Source organism: Oreochromis aureus, linkage group 3 (genome assembly GCF_013358895.1).
Source record: "Oreochromis aureus strain Israel breed Guangdong linkage group 3, ZZ_aureus, whole genome shotgun sequence".
Lineage (NCBI taxonomy): Eukaryota > Metazoa > Chordata > Actinopteri > Cichliformes > Cichlidae > Oreochromis > Oreochromis aureus.
This window is the reverse complement of record NC_052944.1, coordinates 6,501,893-6,522,378: the sequence shown is the minus strand read 5'-3', so window position 1 is coordinate 6,522,378 and position 20,486 is coordinate 6,501,893. Positions and strand designations below refer to the sequence as shown.

At 41.4% G+C, this 20,486-nt stretch overlaps 1 protein-coding gene across 6 annotated transcripts in view; it reads right to left on the bottom strand.

The window, feature by feature from the left end:
- LOC120438826 (mitogen-activated protein kinase kinase kinase kinase 2-like) overlaps positions 1-19,935 on the bottom strand; it is a 94,966-nt gene extending 75,031 nt beyond the window's left edge. For all 6 annotated transcript variants that reach the window (XM_039609258.1, XM_039609260.1, XM_039609261.1 and 3 more), the window contains exons 1-13: positions 19,820-19,935; positions 11,549-11,613; positions 10,696-10,751; positions 9,613-9,660; positions 9,480-9,522; positions 9,313-9,385; positions 8,384-8,515; positions 8,199-8,261; positions 8,010-8,091; positions 6,559-6,675; positions 5,455-5,533; positions 2,607-2,665; positions 2,465-2,511 (exon numbers count right to left, since the gene is read on the bottom strand). In XM_039609258.1, coding sequence (XP_039465192.1) covers positions 2,465-2,511; positions 2,607-2,665; positions 5,455-5,533; positions 6,559-6,675; positions 8,010-8,091; positions 8,199-8,261; positions 8,384-8,515; positions 9,313-9,385; positions 9,480-9,522; positions 9,613-9,660; positions 10,696-10,751; positions 11,549-11,591 — 842 coding nt within the window. In that variant the 5' untranslated portion in view covers positions 11,592-11,613; positions 19,820-19,935. The remainder of the gene's footprint in view (positions 1-2,464; positions 2,512-2,606; positions 2,666-5,454; positions 5,534-6,558; positions 6,676-8,009; positions 8,092-8,198; positions 8,262-8,383; positions 8,516-9,312; positions 9,386-9,479; positions 9,523-9,612; positions 9,661-10,695; positions 10,752-11,548; positions 11,614-19,819) is intronic.
- Positions 19,936-20,486: the final 551 nt, after the last annotated feature.

Genomic DNA, 20,486 nt, shown 5'->3' with positions numbered 1-20,486 from the left:
TCCTGTAGCCACTTCCTGGGTCTCGCTTCAGGGGCTCGTAAGTATTTTCGTCACTGAGCAGTGACAAAAATTTTCTCATGGTAGTCTTTCTGGTTTAGCAGAGCTGTGCACCTACCCTTGTCTGCTGCAAGGATGACAATGTTGTTGTCATTACTAAGTGATGTGAGTGCCTTCCTCTCCTCCGTGCTGATGTTGGATGTTGGTGGCTGAAACCAGTTCCTCTCCATGTCTGCAATGTTGTCGTTTCGAATTGCTGTTTCTGTGGCTGTGATCAGTTCCACTAGCGGGATTTGTTTCAGCATCACAGCAAAATTCAACCCTTCAAGGAATCTTCAAGCAAGAAGCTCCTGCTCCAAAATCAACACAAGCTTGAGGGAATTTGCAGCTGCACACATGAACAAGCCAAACGCCTTCTAGAGAAAGGTAGTTTGGTATGTTTGGAGAAGTAAAGTTGAGTCTTTCAAACCCGAGAATACTGTCAAGTGTAGTGGTGATAGCATCATGCTTTGGGGCTGTTTTGCTGCCAGTGCTAATGGTCTGCTACACAAAGCGGATGGAATAATGAACGAGGTAGACTATCCCCAAATTCTTCTACTTCACATCAAATCAACAGCAAGATGGTTGAGAATTAAAGACAGCAGGACAATGATCCCAAACACACATGAAAACTGGTTTTAGAATTAAAACAAACACGAAGTTTATGAAATCACCTTTCCAAAGCTCTGACCTCAACCGAGGTCGGGTCCGCAACAGGAAACCAATCAATTTATCAATTTTTCCAAGAACAGTGGTTAGATAGAATTACACCAGAAGCTTGTTGATGGCAACCAAACGTGTCCAGTCACAACTTGTTAAGGAATATTTAAACACAACTGTGTATGCAGCCAGCATATATACTTTGACTCTATGTGGATTAGTGAAAATAAAAAATTAATCCAAGTTTGTTTGTTTTTTAAGTCATTAAAGATGTTGTTGTGTTGTGTTGTACAATCTTCCAAAAGAACAAAGAAATCATTAAAAGCCCAAAGTGGACGTAAACATCTGATCACAACTGTAAATGACTCCTATGTGCACATTTTAAAAACCATTAAATTATGAAAAAGAAATTAAATAGATTATGCAACCATCTTTTTTTCATAAATATACATTTATTGGCCACTTTATTAGGTACACTCGTGGGTACACTCAATTTTCACCAGTCGTTGCTCATTAATTCAAACATCTGTTGGGCTTGAAGTTCAAACTGAGCATCAGGAAGAGAAGTGACGTGTGAAACGAGTGCACCCATTTTTAGCTGCTTCAGCAGGATAACTGTCTTATAAATGACAGCGAGTTCACTGTGCTCCACTATCAAAGTGCAATCAGTGCAATCATGGATGTGCAGCAGCAGTCCATGTAATGCTATCATGTCAGTATGAACCAAAGTCTCCGAGGAATGTTTTCAGCACCTTGTTGAATCTTTGGCATGAAGTCCAACACAGCACTACCAACGTGTACGTGATAAAGGGCCAATAGTATATTCTCCATTATTTTAACTGGCACCTGGAAGTATCCAGACATACGTAGCATTACTTCATTCCCACAATCTGTGAATAAACGCACAGTTAGATTGGATCAGCTGGAGGGCAGAGGCACAAACTAACTAAACAGAGTCTGCAGCTGATTTGTGTTTTGTTTGTTTGTTGGTGTAAATCGATTCATCCACTCTTACTGCAAAGAGTTAAATTTTTTAAAGTTATGCAGTTAGAATAAATCATACTAAATTTCTTTTTGTTTATTTGTTTTTACTACAGGTTACTCCTCATTACTCTGGGAGGATACTCCCAGATGTTCTCTTGGTAATTTTGGCCGTGGCTGAACCTGCAGTAATACTGTTCTCATACTGTATGGATACGCTGGCATTCTGACCACATAGGAACCACATGTATACTTTTATGAGTTTCCATTTATGGTGCTGCATCCTGGAAAAAATACCGACATGATTCCAGCTTTTACTTCTGTGAATTTGCTCCTTTTCTTTTTATGTAGAAAAATGTAGAGGTTTGGGCTGAACAAAGCAAACACCTGCTAAACCATTCATGCTTCATATCAAAGTTTTTTAAAAATTGCAATTCTGAAGTTTTGAAAGTTATATATGCTGCCCATCAGCTGCAAAGGATTTTGTAAAAAACCCCAAAAAACCAAACAAAAACATAAAAATCCAGTCAAGTTAGCCTAGCTCAGTCTACAAATGACTGATTTGGCTACCACACGATCTTTTCCCATTCTTAATAGGATCATCAGCACCTGACAGAGTAACAATCAACCACAGCAGAACACAACTTCCACCCAGCTGATCCAATCTAGCAACTTTTTAAATGCATCTTGTTGTATTACAGTGTGCAGTGTGCCAATGTGACACCTCAACAGCAAAAAACAACGATATTTCATAAGAAACTGAAGAAAGATGATACAAAGGTCTTACGGTGAGGTTCCTTCATCTCCAGACAGACTCCAGTCATCATAACAGGCCTGCAGAAAGAAAAACCCAAACACAACCTTTGGTCAAATCCATGTGCTGTCATGGACTGTATGCCATCAGTATACCTGCAGGAAACATGCATTACCAAGTCAGGATAAGGCTCTGTCACTTTCCTCAGTGGAGGCCCAAACTTCACCTGGTCAACTGCAAAAAGAACAACACTGGGCTTAGCACGCTAACAATGGCAGACCAACACATTTACACACAATCCTGGTACTTCCACAGTGTTTACAGTGCACTGATTCCCATCGGAGTGCACTCTGGAGACCATCTGTGACATCAGCAGTGAACAAGGGCTGAGTGCAGTCTGCAGCCCTGACCCCACACATCAGCTGAGCACAGATATCAGAGAATAACTACATTTTTACTCGATGAGAAAGTGTCAATGAGAAGAGACGTCTGAGAACAACACCATAAACAAAGCACCATCAAAAACATCTGGAAGAATCATAAGGTTTATAAGCTGATAAATCGTAGTTACTGGTTTTAAATGGGAGACAAGATAACAGCTACTTTAGAAGCTCCCATAGTAAAGCTTTTAAAAATGACATTAGATGGCTTATTCTTCCTGTAGTATATCAGAGTATGACATTTATCATTAATGTTAAAGCCTGGAACACGCCTGTGTGTGGGGAGTGAAAGCTGACATGCATCACAGTACCGCTGGAAGAAGACACGCCTCCTTCAATTCAATAGAAGTATTTGTATTACCAAGTATGTGTGAGTCTTTATGCTCAGTCAAAGTGACATTTTTGATTGCAGGTCAGGCAAAGTAACATATCGAATGGACATACCATATGCTTGCTCTGTGATTACAGAATGTATCAAATGTACACTGATATTGAGTCAGGGCCCAAACAGGGATGGAGCCAGGTGCAAAAAACATTATCACCAGCCAAAGAAATCCAAAAATTAAACATCAAATTCAAAAATAGTAAAAATCACACTGAAATTATGATAAGAAATAGAAATGTGAGGTACAAAGAAAAGGGCAGTGGACTGAAGACAGAATGTTTTCACTGATGGTATTCAGTCAGTTTTAGGGTGTTTGCAATTTAAACTAAAAGTCCAAGATGATAGGAATACCAACAGCCAACAGGTCAAAACATCAAGTAATGGCACGATATGTATAAAATCTCACCACTAGGTGTCATTAGATTGCAGTTAACTGAAATCTGTCTTTTTATATCTCCCAATTCAAGTGGAGAATCTCAGCTACTACTGCTGTACATGTGGTACGCAGTACTGTGATGACACCGATGTCTCATTACTGTACAGGATGGAACAAGTTGAAAACACTGGTTTCCATAGTAATCAGATAGTTAGTTAGCAGCGCTTTCTTTTAATATCCTTTTAAGCTAGTCATTAGTTTGTTTGTAAAGAAATTATAAATTGCACACATTTGGCAGCGTGCAAGGTCTGCGACTAGGATCTGCAGAACAGCTTTTATTAGCATCTTGCCTCAGTTTCTCTAATGACTTCACTGTGATGTGAAAGGAGGAAGCACAGCGATCACATGATCATTTCGCTTTGAAGCAGAAGATGAGGAAATGACTCAACCAGAAAGCAGAAGCTGCTGATACGTTTCGGCTCAGTTACTTCATAAGGTGTTGCTGAACGCCTGCAAGTGAATTAGAATAAGAAGTCCAAAGTTTTTTCTGTTTAAAATAAGATCAAAGGAGAGGTCTAAAAAAATGCTCTCAATATTTCAAAAGTTCATCTTCTGACTCAATCACCTCAACAAAGTGAATACTTTGGAAACAATTTTTCCACATACCTAACGGTCATGGTTAGTCATGTTACTGCATGAAGATCATCGTGCAGAAACATGCAGCAGAACACCAACACCTTACTGTTGCAGAGCAGGGCTTGGTGAAGGCTAATTACTGCATTACTGTATTTTCAACTCATTATTTGTATTGAGTAATGTAGGAGATTTCTCCAAGCTCAGCAAAGGACGGCAGCAACAAGAAGAGGATGAACAAAGTCGAGAAAATTGGTTTTCAGTTGTTACACTTTCTCTTAAAGTCCTTTCAGGCTCGTCAGTTGTAAATACATTAGAAACTGCACGCTTATCGACACAACTTACATTCAAATATGCAAAAGCCGGAGGGACACAGTGTAGCAGTAAGACTGAATGACCTTCCTATACTTCCCCAGACTCATGTACATGAACTAGCTGTACTAAATAAAACAGTAATCTTGTTTCTGATACTATTTAATCAATACTAAAAGCACAGAGGTGTAATACACAGACCATTCCGCTAACAATATACATTGTATCAGTGTTGACAATGGCATATACAGTATATGATACCTTGTAGCAGCAGTGTAAGCCTCTAAAACCATACTGGTCAAAGGGCAGTGCAGGTGTCTGTGGCTTACGGGCTGCGTCTAGCACACTAGACTACACTAGTAAGGGAAGTTGAGGTCAACACCAGACTGATTTATGATTTGGTGTGTGAACACAGTCTGTCACACCAGGAACACAAGCAGCCCTTTGGCATCTGAGCAGTATGAAGTCAGACAGCAGGCATGTTCCCAGCGCCATCCTCTGACGAGGCCTCCGTCCCACACGTGTGGATGGTTACAGAGCGAGAGCGGCCGTCAGCACGCTCACTGAGGGGCTTTTGTTTCTATTCATATTCTACAAGCTGCTTCGCTGAATACAATGAGACAATGAAACCACTCTCCCAGTACAACCAACATATACTATATGTACACATATGTACACACAGGCACACATTCAGCCATCGAGTGCACTGCACACTGTAGTACATCACAGACAAGCTGCACAGTTTTTATTTCCTTTGTTTCCATTCTAGCACAAAGCCGGTGACCTCACTGTAATGACGAGACGCCAGGAATCTCATCCTGCTATATGTAAGGAACCACCCACTGTGTGCCGTGTGTGTGGAAGGGGTGGGACTCACATTGTTGTTCAGACGGGGTCCTTTCCACAGACAGGTGTTTCCCTGCTGACTGGATCTTGTCAGGACCCATTACCCCAACCTGTCAAGACAGCAGAAACCGTACAGACACAAATCACTGTGGAAACAAGTCAATCCCAGCATTTTTGTAAGTTCACCTCTGTACATCATCACAGTGGAATCAAACAATCAAGATGTGATTAAAGTGCAGATTTTCAGTCCCCATCTTCAGAGGCTCACAGTGACTGTTTGGAATTCTTGGATGAAGTTGAGACTAAATGCAGGTTTCCTCCCTCCAATGCTCTGTCAGCCCTTTACTGCAGCCACGTTCTGCTGCTGCTTTGCTGCTCACTCTCTACGTGTAGTTTTGTTTTCAGTCACTGACAAGCACGCTCTGTGGGGCTGATATCAGGTGACTGACTTGACCATTAGAAATCTTTCCTGTTTTTTTTTTTTACTTTGAGAATTCTTGGGTTTAGCAGTTTGCTCGGTGTTATTATGTGCACTGTGAAGCTCTGTCTGGTTAGTTTTGCAGCGTGTGCACTTCTGAATTCATCCAGCAGTCACATCATCAATAAACTCAACTGCAACCGATCTCCTTCTCTATACTTTCATCTTCTCATTGTTCTGGTACAAGTTCATCTTTCCAGACTGGACATGCTCCAAATGTGTTTTCAGACAAAGTCTAATCTGGCCTTCATGTTCCTGAGTGTAACCAGTGGATTGCATCTTGTTGTAAACTCTGTATTTCCATTCGTGAAGGCTTCTCTTGAAAACAATGTTAAGACGACCTCTTCGATAGTGTTCTTGCAGAGGGTAGGTTTCCTTTTACCAAAGTACCAGATTGTTGATTTCCAGTGAAGGGAACCCAAATGCTCCATGTTGAAAACTCCAGATATTTAATCTGTTTAACTCATTGTGAAATAGTGTGGAAACACATGTGTTCAATCACTCTTAAGCATCTGAAATGGAACACTATGTTTAAAAATGACACTAACCCTAAACAGGTAACATCTTGATAACATCTTGATTGTTTGGTTTCAAATCCACAGTGTACAAAATCAAATGTACTTATCCAGTGAGTTTAGCTACGCTCTGAGAACTGACCTCCAGCTCAATGTCATCCATGGTGTTTGTGTGGGGAGCGTGGAGCTCGGGGTTGTTGGCCATGTCCAGCAGCTCAATGATCAAGTTACGGGTCAACAGCTGTGTCACAAACGGATGCTAAAGAAAGAAGGCACACACCTTAAACGGGAAATGATGGCGCTAATCCCAGGTCTCTCTTTCGCTTTGTTTTTGTCTTACAGTACAAAGAAAATAAAGTTTCGTATGTCTGATGTGCAGCAACAAGTGAAAGAGAGCAGCATTTTACATAACACTGGCTCTGCCCTTTGACCACTGCAAACCTGCGGTCGACTTTCGATACATTTCAGAAATCTCTTGTCACACGTACACTTATTTGAAATTCTAATAAAGCCTGAAGCCCTTGAGTCCATATTTGAACTCTACATGGCCGTAACATTGACACTGTTAATTGTTACAAATAGTTTAGATTGCTAGACTCACTGAGAAACACGTGCAAAATCAAAGACTAAGATTAAAGCCTAAGACATTATGTTTCTGTGTGCAAGTAATGTAACAATGTAACAAATGCAAACATGCAAATAATGTAACAATGAAACTAGGATTTTTGGAAATGCTGTATTAAAGCCCTTACTCTGTTTAACAGCACTTGGGAACATTTAAAACATTTAAATGTTCCCAAAATGGGAAATGGGAACATTTAAAAAATGAAATTTTCATAAATCTGTGCACTTCTGTATTATTTCAAAACCGACTATGAGGTCCAATTAAAAAAGCAGGACATATGCGACTGTGTATGAAAGAAATTAAAGACATAACACAAATGGTATGAGCATGTTTGCAGGTGAATGTTGTAAAAAGTACTTTGGTAACAGGTGACAGCAGCCAGTCTCATTGCAAAACATGCTACATAGAAAAACCTCAATTAGCTATAAATGTCATTTTGGGGTACTGTGGCCATACAGCAAGAAGGTCCTGGGCTCAGATCAGCTGGGCAGCTGTGGCCTTTCTGGCTCTGGGTACTCCAGCTTCCTTCCTGTACGGGTGCTCCCCACCTCCCATTCCCCACAGCCCTTAACTGGATGGAGATGGACAGAACTATAACTGCACCAGCAGAGCAAGCGACCCACGTACTGAGGGCTCGGATGTTTTTGATGGTACATCATTTGATATCTGTTTACGCTGATTTGAGAGCTCTGTAATATTTGTAGCAAAATGTGACATTTAGGTTTTGTGTAATATCACATGTTTATCAGCATGTGAAATTTTACTGAATAGCTCCCAGTATAAACTGTACAAATGCAATGCAATCATTTCCAGTCATTCTCCAAACAGCCAGCCTCGGCCAACCACCTCCCTTTGTGCTCATGTTAAAAACAGAAGAGAAAGATGCGCTTACAGCTACTGCACACACAACAGTGCCAATGTGAAGACGGACGGTTGGTTCGTTTTTCCTTTTTTAGTGACAAACTAACCTGCAGCAGTGTCTCAGCTGAGGGCCGCTTACGAGTGCTTTTAATGAGAGCCATCTTCACAAAGCTATGGAAGCCAGCAGACCTGCAGACAGAGGAAGACAAAGATACATGTATCAGCAATGAAAAAGACACTGATCAGATCACAGGTGCTTATGCACTTGAATTTCAGACCATCAGCAGCACATTTACCACTTGGTTTTATCCTTAAGTTTTGGAGGCTGGAAGCTGCTCTTGGACATCAGCATCAGCGCTCTGAAAAACATTGTTAGAGACGTCACTGGACTGGAAAATGTCCAAGCAGCAATCACCCAGAGTCTGCCAAGTCTGTCTGTCTCCAACTGTTTGTCCAGTCCCCATTGTTAATGCTGACTCACCTCATTGGGTGCAGGTCAAACATGGGCGGCTGCAGCTCTGCCAGCTCGATGGCAGTGATGCCGACGGCCCAGATATCACACAGGTGATTATATCCACCCTTCTTCTCCACCGCAGCCACCTCTGGAGCCATCCTGCTCAGAAAGGAAGAGATAGTTGGCCGTATTCACAAACAGGTCTATTCTGTTTTACATCCAATGATAAATATGTGAAACATCAATATTTGAAGATGGCAGCTGACTGCGAGTGGTCTGTGGCTTTGTTAGAAACCTGATCTTTGAAGTGATCGGGTATCGTTGCAATAATTGTAGTCTCTTTAGTTTAGCAGTGCAGTTCTTCACCTAAAGATAAATATGTTTACCCATATAGAGAAAGACAGGTCGTGCGTTTTTTATCACTTTATTGTAAATCGAACTAGAACAAATTTGTCCTTTGCACATTTTTTTTTCATGGACTCTGGTTTAGTAGAGGCTTTTCTGAGTAGGTAACTCAAAGACTGACAGACATGCCATAAAAGTACGAGCACAGGAAAGCTCATCCCAGCAGACACAGACGGGACTGATGCTCCGCCTCCATTCTGTGGCTGCTGATGCAAGCCCGCTCTTATGAGGATCGATTTGTCTGGTTAATTCTGATAACGTATGAGGTTAAAAACACTAACCTTAAATAGGCTGATGTATTGAACTGAGGCTATAAAACAGACCTGAATTCAGCTAAAGTGAAAGCAGAACACTTGACTGATATTGTTACACAAAAGCACAACAGATGAACCTACAGCTGAGCATAAAGACAAAGAGCACTGGCAGCATACAAGCTCACAGTGATAGCAGCACTGTAGAAAAACAGAGAGGTCTGTGTCACCATCCACAGACAGACACTGTTTGCTCAGGGTTTGGTAAGGTTTGGGTTAGTGGTGATATATTCATCTTACCAGTAAGGAGTTCCAATAAAGGACTTCCTCTTGGCCACAGAGGCACTGATCTCTGCTGCGATCCCAAAATCAGCTGAGACACAGAGGAGAGACGCAGGGTCACAGTGCAGCTAAAATCCAACATCGTGCTTACCTAAGCCTACATGAGTACTGCAAATCACACTGACCCAGTTTCACATCTCCACGCTCGGTCAAAAGGATATTGGCTCCCTGCAAAGACAATACACACAGATCCAAGCTTGTTCACAAGATCCACAGTCTGAGCGTCACTATTTAACAGTAACAACTAAACAGCTGTACCTTTATGTCCCTGTGCATTTTACCAGTTTCGTGCAAGTGATACAGGCCCTGGAAAAGATGGAAATCAGCTGATTACTGTGAGAATGTATTTAATTACTGCTTAAGTCATGGTTTACAACACTGAACTGGGAAGAGGTGTAGCCAGGAAGAGAGAGAAAATACAGCTGAACTGACTGACTAACATTAGTAATTTGTAACATAGGATCAGACTGACATTGAGGTATTGAACATTAATAAACTATGACACTGTGTAATTCTCTACTGACCTGCTGACACACCTATAACCACAGGGTCAGACTCAGTGAGATGTGCTGGTATGAAATGCAAGGGCTGAACGTAAAATACAAGCACGACTCTGTTTCCAGAAAAGTGGCATCAAATTCAAATTGAGTTTCAATAAATGGTGAGGAGCATTGCTACCTGTGCAGCATTTGGGTTAAATAAAGGATTCAAATGGCCTAAATGATGAGGGTTACTCACACCATGGCTCTGATTGGTGAAGTGAGTGGGTAGGGGCGGGGATGGCCTCCAGGGGTGGCAGAGGGCAGCCAATGATTTGGGCGGTGTTAATGACCCTCTGCAGCCTTCCACCCAGGCAGCAGGAGAGCATGCTCTCCACAGAGGTGCGATCCCCATCTTCATCTAGTCTTGTATGAATCAGAAACAATACCTCTATGTTTCCTTAGTTTGATTTTTGTAACCTTTATGTGCTTTGAATGCAGACTAGTACACTGATCGTGAACAACACTGGTGAAAGTTTTGGCAGCACTTTTTCTGGTGTTTTTTGCTGTCAGTCTGCAAAGCTGATCATCCAACAAAGCTTTCAGTACAACTGTATATAGGGGAAAGTGGCTTGTAGCAAAAAGCACTTCGTTAGAAAGAAAAGAGCTATATCAGGACCAGACCATTTATCATGTTCTACTGCAGAGGCAGATACAGAACATCTACAGTGCACTTAGTGGTCTGGCACGACTGAAGCTGCTCTGAAGTTGGGAAAAAACACATGACTCATTGTGTCAGCAGGGTGTCTGTAAAGACTTTGCAGTGCAACAGTAACAAGCTTCCTGGACTGAAAAGCCTTACCTGGAGAGTTTCCCTGCACACAAATGCTATCTGCTTCTCCTTCAGTGGGCCCGTCACTGTGGAAAAGAGTCTGATTAACAGCTGTGAGACATGAGAGTAAGAGTGGAACTGGCTGTCAGGGATCATTGTGCCTACTTCCACATCTGCTTTATACCAACTATTCAAATGACTGAGCGTCAAAGTGGTAGTTACAGTTGGAGATGCAGGGAAATACTTCAGCTGTCTCGCTCAGACTCATCGGGTGGAAACAGTACTCATATAGTTATGTTTACACAGCTCCACTATGGTCTTATTCATCCTTATTGGCTCATTTGGAAAGTGCAAAGACAGAAAGAAATGGAACATATAGCTTTAGTTTTTGATTTTAGATTTTTAGTTGTTTCTTGCTTTGCAGTGCCTAAAAATAATTCCTGGTCCTGGAAAGGAAACATTTCCTCTTATTCCTCTCTCTTTGAGTAGTTCACCACTTATATGTTAGGCTAGCAGTCTTTGTTTTTATTTTAATACATATTAGTTAGTTCACAGAAGGACAAACTAAAATCTATGACTGCTAATTATTTAATTACAGTTCCCTTAATGACAATCCTTTCTCGTATCCAATCCACGTGAGGTACATTCTGGCCCTCATTACTAACAATGGACGACACTAATTTAATCACATGCTTATTGTCATTGCCAATGTCATAGCTGTGAATTCAGCTGATCGAGGACAAACTGCTGACTTTACTTGTTAAGTGCAATAAAAACTTGCACAAAAATGCTCGTTTGCACTGTGACTGCTCCCTGTCAAAGTTTTATGAGGACAGTAGATGCGTCGTGTTCTGACATGAATTTTAGATGTGTGTGTTTTTACCATGGTAGATATCCTGCAGGGAGCCTCCACCGCAGTACTCCATGCAGATCCACAGCTTAGTGTTTCTAAAGAGAGACACTCAGCTTTTATTTGACATGTGTGACATGCGTGCTGCTCCTGTGGCTGAACAGCTTTGCAGGCATTGGTTAAAAACAAGTACTGCATTTAAGAAGGAAGCAGACAGGCCTTAATATAATGAAGTCAATGCATTTACTCCCACAAGCACACAAAAACCCGATATAATCCCTTTCCTTAACCATAACCTTATGCCTAACCTTAACCAGCACTTTAATGACGTGAAATAGTGTTTTCCCAAGCGAGCAAAGATGTGTGGATTGAGTCCAAATGGTTCTCATGTGTCCTCACTTTTCCGATGTAGTCATGTAGGAACGCGTTGGGTGCCCGAAAACGTAATATGTTGACGATTTGTCACGTACCGTAAAATGTTACACTTTGGGAGTGAGAACGTGTTGATGAGGGAAAGGGGAGGCAGGAGGAGGAGAGACCAGAGGCGGCCGCCGGTCCGAGTGTCAGGTGAACTGAACTTCAGGTAAGAAGTTATGACCTGCAGTCTGTCCGGGTCAGATATAAACCAAGTTTAGGTGGAGTTTATTTTCGTTATGCTGACTTTTTACTGTCAGTTACAATAACTCGTACTGCGTACTAGCTAGCATGACGGAGTTTCTATACAGCTGGGTGGTGCTATGATGTTACTGATAGTGAACTTTATTTTAGTAGAGTTGCTAACCGTCCTGTAAAAATCGGAATCGTCTCGTATTCAGAGAAAATATTACGCGTTTCCTATTGAGCTGAAAGGGAATGCAGTTTGTCCCGGACTTCAGCTAGAATGGAAAAAAGACACAAAGCTGGATTTATTCTGTGTCTTCTGCCTCTTCTACGGTGGCCCTGAAGTGCAAACCACAAAAACAAATCACAAAACGCACAACAAATTGAAAAGCGCAAAAACAAATTGAAAAGCGCAACAACAAATTCACTTAACGCAAAAACAAATTGAAAAGCGCAAAAACAAATTGAAAAGCGCAAAAACAAATTCACTTAACGCAAAAACAAATTGAAAAGCGCAAAAACAAATCACAAAACGCACAACAAATTGAAAAGCGCAAAAACAAATCACAAAACGCACAACAAATTGAAAAGCGCAAAAACAAATTGAAAAGCGCAAAAACAAATTGAAAAGCGCAAAAACAAATCACAAAACGCACAACAAATTGAAAAGCGCAAAAACAAATTGAAAAGCGCAACAACAAATTCACTTAACGCAAAAACAAATTGAAAAGCGCAAAAACAAATTGAAAAGCGCAAAAACAAATTCACTTAACGCAAAAACAAATTGAAAAGCGCAAAAACAAATCACAAAACGCACAACAAATTGAAAAGCGCAAAAACAAATCACAAAACGCACAACAAATTGAAAAGCGCAAAAACAAATTGAAAAGCGCAAAAACAAATTGAAAAGCGCAAAAACAAATCACAAAACGCACAACAAATTGAAAAGCGCAAAAACAAATTGAAAAGCGCAAAAACAAATCACAAAACGCACAACAAATTGAAAAGCGCAAAAACAAATTGAAAAGCGCAAAAACAAATTCACTTAACGCAAAAACAAATTGAAAAGCGCAAAAACAAATTGAAAAGCGCAACAACAAAAACCAAACCGGAAGAGGTAGGTACCAATGCTGCAACAACAGGCATCACTGATTGGATGATGGATCCGGTAGCCTTTTGAACCGGAAGTTGTTCTGCCGAACGTGGTTATGAGAAAGAGCAGTCAACGGCTGTATCCCAATTCAGGGTCTGCAGCCTTTAAGTACGCAGCCTCAACGATCCTCAAGGGCCGCGTACTCAAAGACCGCTAAGGCCGGAAGTGCGAGGCTTGTGAAATGGGACGGTCTAGCCTCCGTCGCGCTGCCCAGGTTGCCTAGCAACCATAACACCAACCGCTGGAAACGTTTCATACAGCTTTGACGGAAATGAAGGAGAACATATTTTGTTCGTGTGTTTGTTTCTACACGAGCTTTGTGTGATTTAATAAGTATCTGAGGCTGAGACCACAGGACTGTAAAACACGATTGTTGGCCTTCATATCTGTACTGAACAGTCATTTAAGATTAGCTAGTAAATAACAATTAGCTAATGTTGTTCATGAGACTAAAGTCAGTGTAAATATGATATGGCCAATATTATAGTTATTATATTAATCATAAGTTATTACAGCAGTGAGTTTGAACTCTCAAATCAAATCACTTCTATTGTCACATCACATGTGCAGGTACACTGGTACAGCACATGTGAGTGAAATTCATGTGAGTGAACTCTGTGTCTAATACTGAGCTTCAGTAAAGATTCAAGTTGCAGTTATTTATATGTCCTATCACCTTAAATCTTCACTCAAAGACACTCAAGTATCTTTGACAGTGTATATGTAGATGTATTATATATAAGAGACAAATATTGTCCGTGTAATATGTTGGCATTACTAAATTTGGCTCAATGCTTACATATATGTGTAAAAAGAAAATGTACGAGCTGTGATAACTGTGTCTGATAGAATGAAGAGTAGACTGATACATTAAATATCCCTTTATTGGGTGAGAAAATCAGACCATGTCATAACTGCTTTAAGTCATACAGAATAGATATCAGAGCCTTAAACAGGCTGACTTCTGCTAAATGGGTCAAACTGGGCAGAAAGTATACAAACACATAACATCCTTATAGAATATGATGTAACACTATAGATCAACTTACCTCAGAATATATAAAGCATATAAACAATTACAGCAATATGATGCAACAAACACAGCAGTGCTACTAATCCAAAATACTCAAAGCTTCATAGAACTGAAACAAACATTTATTTTTAGCTCCATTCTGCTGCTGATACATACTTTAGGTTTCTGAATATTAAACTTGTTGCTGCCTTTCATAGTGTGTAACTTGAAGGCCCTGAGTACTTTCTCCCACACTGAAAACACTGGAATGATCAAATTATCTGAACATTACCTAATAATGATTCAGGACAGATAATTAGTTATTTTAAATGTTTCTAGCAGTCCTTCACAAACAGGGAACAGTCTGTCTATTCTCCCCATCTGTCAGCTGCTGCTGGCTCTTCCTCCTCCTCTTCCTCACACACTGCTGAGTTTGTCCTGGTGGATCATCAGGGTGCAAAGCCTCACAGATGATGTGCAGCAGTGGGTCCCTCAGTCTGTCCTCACTCTGGACACTTGCAGTTGTCACACATGGAAATCAAATGTGTGATAAGCTGCAGGATTCAAACACAAGTGTAACTTATAAATACATGTTCATACTTTTATTCCACAATCAGAGAGAAAGAAACAGAGAGAGAGTGCAGGACAGACAGACAGGTGACAGTCTCAGGTGTACACACTGCTACAAAACAGCACAAGAGAAGGAGGATTTAGTGTTTGTGTTATTACGAGTGCTAAACAAGAAGAGTTCCCAGATGGTACAGTGGACACATGTGTGACTCCTGTGATTAAAGCATCTTTCTTTCAGCTTAACGAGTGAACCGTCAGCTCGTTCAAACACACGTTAAAGTCCGTTTAGCTCGACACCACCGAACAGAGGCAGCAATATAACATAGCTAACATTAACAGTGCAGTGAATCCTGCTTGTGCCGTGATATTCAGGACTGCAAACCGAGCAGCATCACTGACTTTCAGCTTGTTGTGTTTGTAGATATATGACTGACTTTAATTATCCATAAAATCATCACATTCTCTGTAAGATTAAGGTCAACTATTGTATTATTATATTTTAAATGCTTTAAAACAAAGTAAACGCTGAAAGTACAAACATCGCTAATGGCAAATAACTTTGCCGACATGTGGCCAACAGTAATGTTTTAATGTTCCTCATTATTAAACATTTGCACATAAATAAGTGACATCATATTCAGTACTTACGTTTAACAGTTTACTCTTGCCGCTACGCTTCTGCCGTCTGCAGCAAAATTATCCACAGTGACTGCTGCCGCTATGAATTGTGGGATATGTTGGGCCACGAAGTCTACACCGCCACAGCCTTAAAATTCAGGAAATGAAGGTCGAATTTGAGGGCCGCATTTGAGCAGCCTTTGAATTGGGACAGCCTTGGTAGCGCCGCTGTGGCGTGTCGGCCTTAAAATGCAGCCTTTAAGGCTGCAGACCCTGAATTGGGATACAGCCAACATGTTTTGTCCAAGTTGTGGAAAAAGTTGGTAGAGCAGTCACCAAACTTCCGAACAGAACAACTTCCGGTTCAAAAGGCTACCGGATCCATCATCCAATCAGTGATGCCTGTTGTTGCAGCATTGGTACCTACCTCTTCCGGTTTGGTTTTTGTTTTTGCGCTTTTCAATTTGTTTTTGCGCTTTTCAATTTGTTTTTGCGTTAAGTGAATTTGTTTTTGCGTTAAGTGAATTTGTTTTTGCGCTTTTCAATTTGTTTTTGCGTTAAGTGATTTGTTGTTGCGCTTTTCAATTTGTTTTTGCGCTTTTCAATTTGTTTTTGCGCTTTTCAATTTGTTTTTGCGCTTTTCAATTTGTTTTTGCGCTTTTCAATTTGTTGTGCGTTTTGTGATTTGCTTTTGCGCTTTTCAATTTGTTTTTGCGTTAAGTGAATTTGTTTTTGCGCTTTTCAATTTGTTTTTGCGCTTTTCAATTTGTTTTTGCGTTAAGTGAATTTGTTTTTGCGCTTTTCAATTTGTTGTTGCGCTTTTCAATTTGTTTTTGCGCTTTTCAATTTGTTTTTGCGCTTTTCAATTTGTTTTTGCGCTTTTCAATTTGTTGTGCGTTTTGTGATTTGTTTTTGTGGTTTGCACTTCAGGGCCACCGTACTCTTCTCCTCTCATTCTCTCCCCCTCTCTCTGCTGTTGCAACTTCAGAATCATCAGAATCAGAATACTTTATTAATCCCGAAGGAAATCAGGGTTACAGCAGGCAGCACGCTAATGGCGCACGCGCACTTACAAAGGAACCCTCTGACCAAACTTTACACAAACATCACATTGGGAAGACATGTCAGAGAGGTAGGCTGATAGGAAAAAAACAACAAAAATACATAACATGAGGTGAGAGGAGGAGAAAAAACTCCACTCAGACTGAGCTCCTAGTGGGAGAACAGTTTGATAACAGAAAAAAACACCTCAGCACCAAAAGCACATGACTGTCAACACACCATAGAAACACAAGACAGGCAACAGGGGCGGGTAAAGGGTAAGAGAGAGCCGGTGTAGACAGCGCATCCAGTCCTGCAGCATGTCTGCGCTGGTCCAGTCGACCGCCATCTTCCCCGGGAGGGGACAAGCATCGAAGGCGTTTGGAAAGGGAGGGAGGATGAGTGTGTATCAGTGTGTGTGTGTGTGTGTGTGTGTGTGTGTGTGTGTGTCCAGAGTTCATCATCATCATCATCATCATCATCATCGTTTATTTATATAGCACTTTAAAAACACACAAGGCTGACCAAAGTGCTGAACAATAGAAACATAATAGATACCATAAGAATAATAAATACGATAAAAATAATAAACATAATAAACATAGCAAAAACAATAAAATATAAGTAAATACAAGTCAGTCAACCACTGAGTCAAAAGCCAGTGAATAAAATGCGTTTTCAATCTGGATTTAAAACCAGCACTGATGTCGATTGCCTAATGTGAAGAGGAAGGTTATTCCAAAGCTTAGGAGCCACAATAGAGAACGCTCGGTCGCCTCTCAGTTTCAGCCGTGATTTGGGGACTGAGAGCAACAGCTGCTCAGCTGACCGGAGCGAACGAGTGGGGACATAGGGCTTCAGCAAATCAGACATATATGCAGGTGCCAGACCATTTAAAGATTTAAAACCAATAAAAGAACTTTAAAATGAATCCTAAATTCAATTGGAAGCCAGTGCAGGAGGCCAGAACTGGAGTAATGTGCTCAAATTTCCTTTTACCAGATAAAAACCGTGCCGCAGCATTCTGTACTAATTGCAGGCGTGTCAGAGTGCCCAGTCCAACCCCAATTAAAAGGGAGTTACAATGATCCAAGCGTGAGGTTATAAAAGCGTGGATGACAGTCTCCAAGTCACGCCTTGAAAGGAAAGGTTTAACCTTCGACAGACGCCTGAGGTGATAGAATGACGATTTCACCACCCCATTCACGTGGCCATCAAAGGTAAGAGCAGAATCGATTTTTAACCCAAGATTGGTAATCGAGCTCTTCAGGTGAGGGTCAGAGCAGCAAGGTCAACATCAGGGATATCAGAGGAACGATTCGGGCCAAACACAATTGCTTCCGTTTACGTTCATTAAAATTTAAAAGTTTTGAGCCATCCATGACTTAACATCACTAAGGCAATCAAGCAGGAGTCTAATTGAGGAGCTATCAGAATGACTGAAAGGAAAATAGAGCTGGCAATCATCAGCATATAGATGAAATGAAACATTGTGTTTACGAAAGATCGCACCCAGTGGCAGGAGATACAATGAAAACAGTAATGGCCCAAGAATAGATCCCTGTGGTACACCCCATGACAGAGGGGCCACAGAAGGCGATGACGAGCCCAACTTAACACAGAAGCTCCTGTTTGAGAGATATGATTTTATCCACAGGAGTGCCAAGCCAGAAATGCCCACACAATGCTGTAATCGAGAGATCAGCAGGTTGTGATCCACTGTATCAAATGCAGCAGTCATATCTAGTAGTATAAGCACTACGTGTTTACCACAGTCTGTCGCTACCAGAATATCATTCATAACCTTTATGAGAGCTGTCTCTGTGCTATGAAGCGGCCTAAAGCCGGACTGGAAAACTTCAAAGATTTGAAAGTTGTTTAGATAATCCATCAGCTGAGTGTGAACAACCTTTTCCAAGATCTTACTCAGAAAAGGAAGTTTAGAGATGGGTCTAAAATTTGACATTACTGAAATATCTGAGCCTGGTTTCTTAAGTAAGGGATGAATAACTGCATGCTTAAACTCACTTGGTACTTGACCTGACAAGAGGCTGGTATTGATTATGTTCAGAATATGTGGTCCAACAGTAGGAAACACCTCTTTCAGAAAACGGGGATGAACGACATCATTCGGAGAACCACACGGTTTAGCAGTTAACACAAGCTTCTCTAGTTCAGGTAGAACAACTGGTTGGAAAGCAATAAGCAAATTTAAACAGGGAACATGCACAGCCGGGTCAACAGAAGCTACAGTGGAGGGTCTCAAACTAGCAACCTTATCCACAAAGAAATTGAGAAACCTATTACACATAACCTCAGAAGATTGCAAAAGAACATGATCCTCTGCATTCAGTACAGAATTAATGGTATTATACAGAACACGAGGGTTATGTGAATTAGCAGCAATAAGTTGTGAAAAATAGGAGTTTTTGGCGGTCTTTACTGCCCTCTGGTAAGCTTTCCAGCTCGTCTTAAGAGCTTCCAAAGAGACGTACAGCCTGTCCTTTTTCCATCGTCTTTCACATCTCCTACATTCTCTTCTAATGGCTCGAGTAAAATCGGTTAGCCAAGGGCTGGCCTTGGGTTTACACTGCCTGAGTCTTAGAGGTGCAACAACATCAAGGGCAGATTTACAAACAGAGTCCAGATGAGAGAGTAATCCATCTACGGAGGACGACTCAGAGGGACTGGACATAAGTTGTTCAAATAGTGTTGAAAATCTTCAGCAGTATCTGAGCCGAAGGCACGATAGCATCGCGTCGGTGCAGCCCGTTTAACAACAGGACTAAGAGGAACAACGTCAAATAAAATGGGCATATGATCAGAGAATACAGCATCCTCCACATGTAAGTTACAGACAGATAACCCATATGACAACACCAAATCCAATGTGTGACCACGTTCTTGAGTGGCACATTTAACAGATTGAACAAGATTAAAAGAGTTCACCAGGTCCATGAATTCCTTAGCCAGGGGCTTCCCTGGGCAACATACGTGTATATTAAAATCACCGAGTAGCAGGACCTGGTCATACCGGGATGCACAGTCAGCGAGAAACTCCGAAAACTCAGATAAAAACTCCTTTTTATATTTAGGAGGCCGATAAACTATTGCACACAGCAATGAAGGCGAGTGGCCCAGTTCACACAGGCAAAGTTCAAAACTGGTGTGGCGTGTCCATGAGGATAGTTGCTTAAACTCAAAGTGTGATTTAAAAACAACAGCTAACCCCCCGCCACGACCAGAAACTCTCGAGCGCTAAAATAAGCACAGCCCGGCGGGCAGCAGTTCAAAAAAACGCTTAACTCACCGGGTGAAGTCCAGGTTTCAGTCAAACAGAGGAAATCCAATGCATGGGAAGAAAAGAAATCCTTCAGGATGAAGGTCTTATTCGCCACCGATCTGGCATTTATTAAGCCCAACCTGAGGGGAGCTGGTTCGAGACCTCCGGGTAGTGACAACCAGATCCACCGATCGAAGGTTTGATCGGTCGATTCCCTCCAACGCAGATGCCGAAGAGGGAATGATTTAACAGGGCTGCTCCCGATAGAGCCGACAACGGAACCAACCAGGAATCCACAGGATCCAGAGCACGCAATGGTACCAGGAGTCGTGGGAAAGATTGACGAACGGAGCGTAGATCGTGAGGAAAGTAAGAAATCCGGATTCTCAGCTTAACGAGGCGACCTCCACGGGTACCCCGTCTCCTGCGTCGCTTCCGCATATCTGGTGGCAGTGGTAGGGGATGGCAGCGCAATGGTACTGCTTCCAGGTAGGGAGGCAGAAAACCCTGGCTATCTTTACCAAACCAAACTGAAACTTTGGTGGATGAGCCGATTTCCAATAAAGTCTGGCGATCATACGACAGTATTGAACTGACATGTTGCACAACATTAGCTAAAAACAATAAAATCAAACAGGTAAAAAAGAGCGGTTGACGGCATGCCAAACACACAGGCGCCATCTTCGTTTACTCA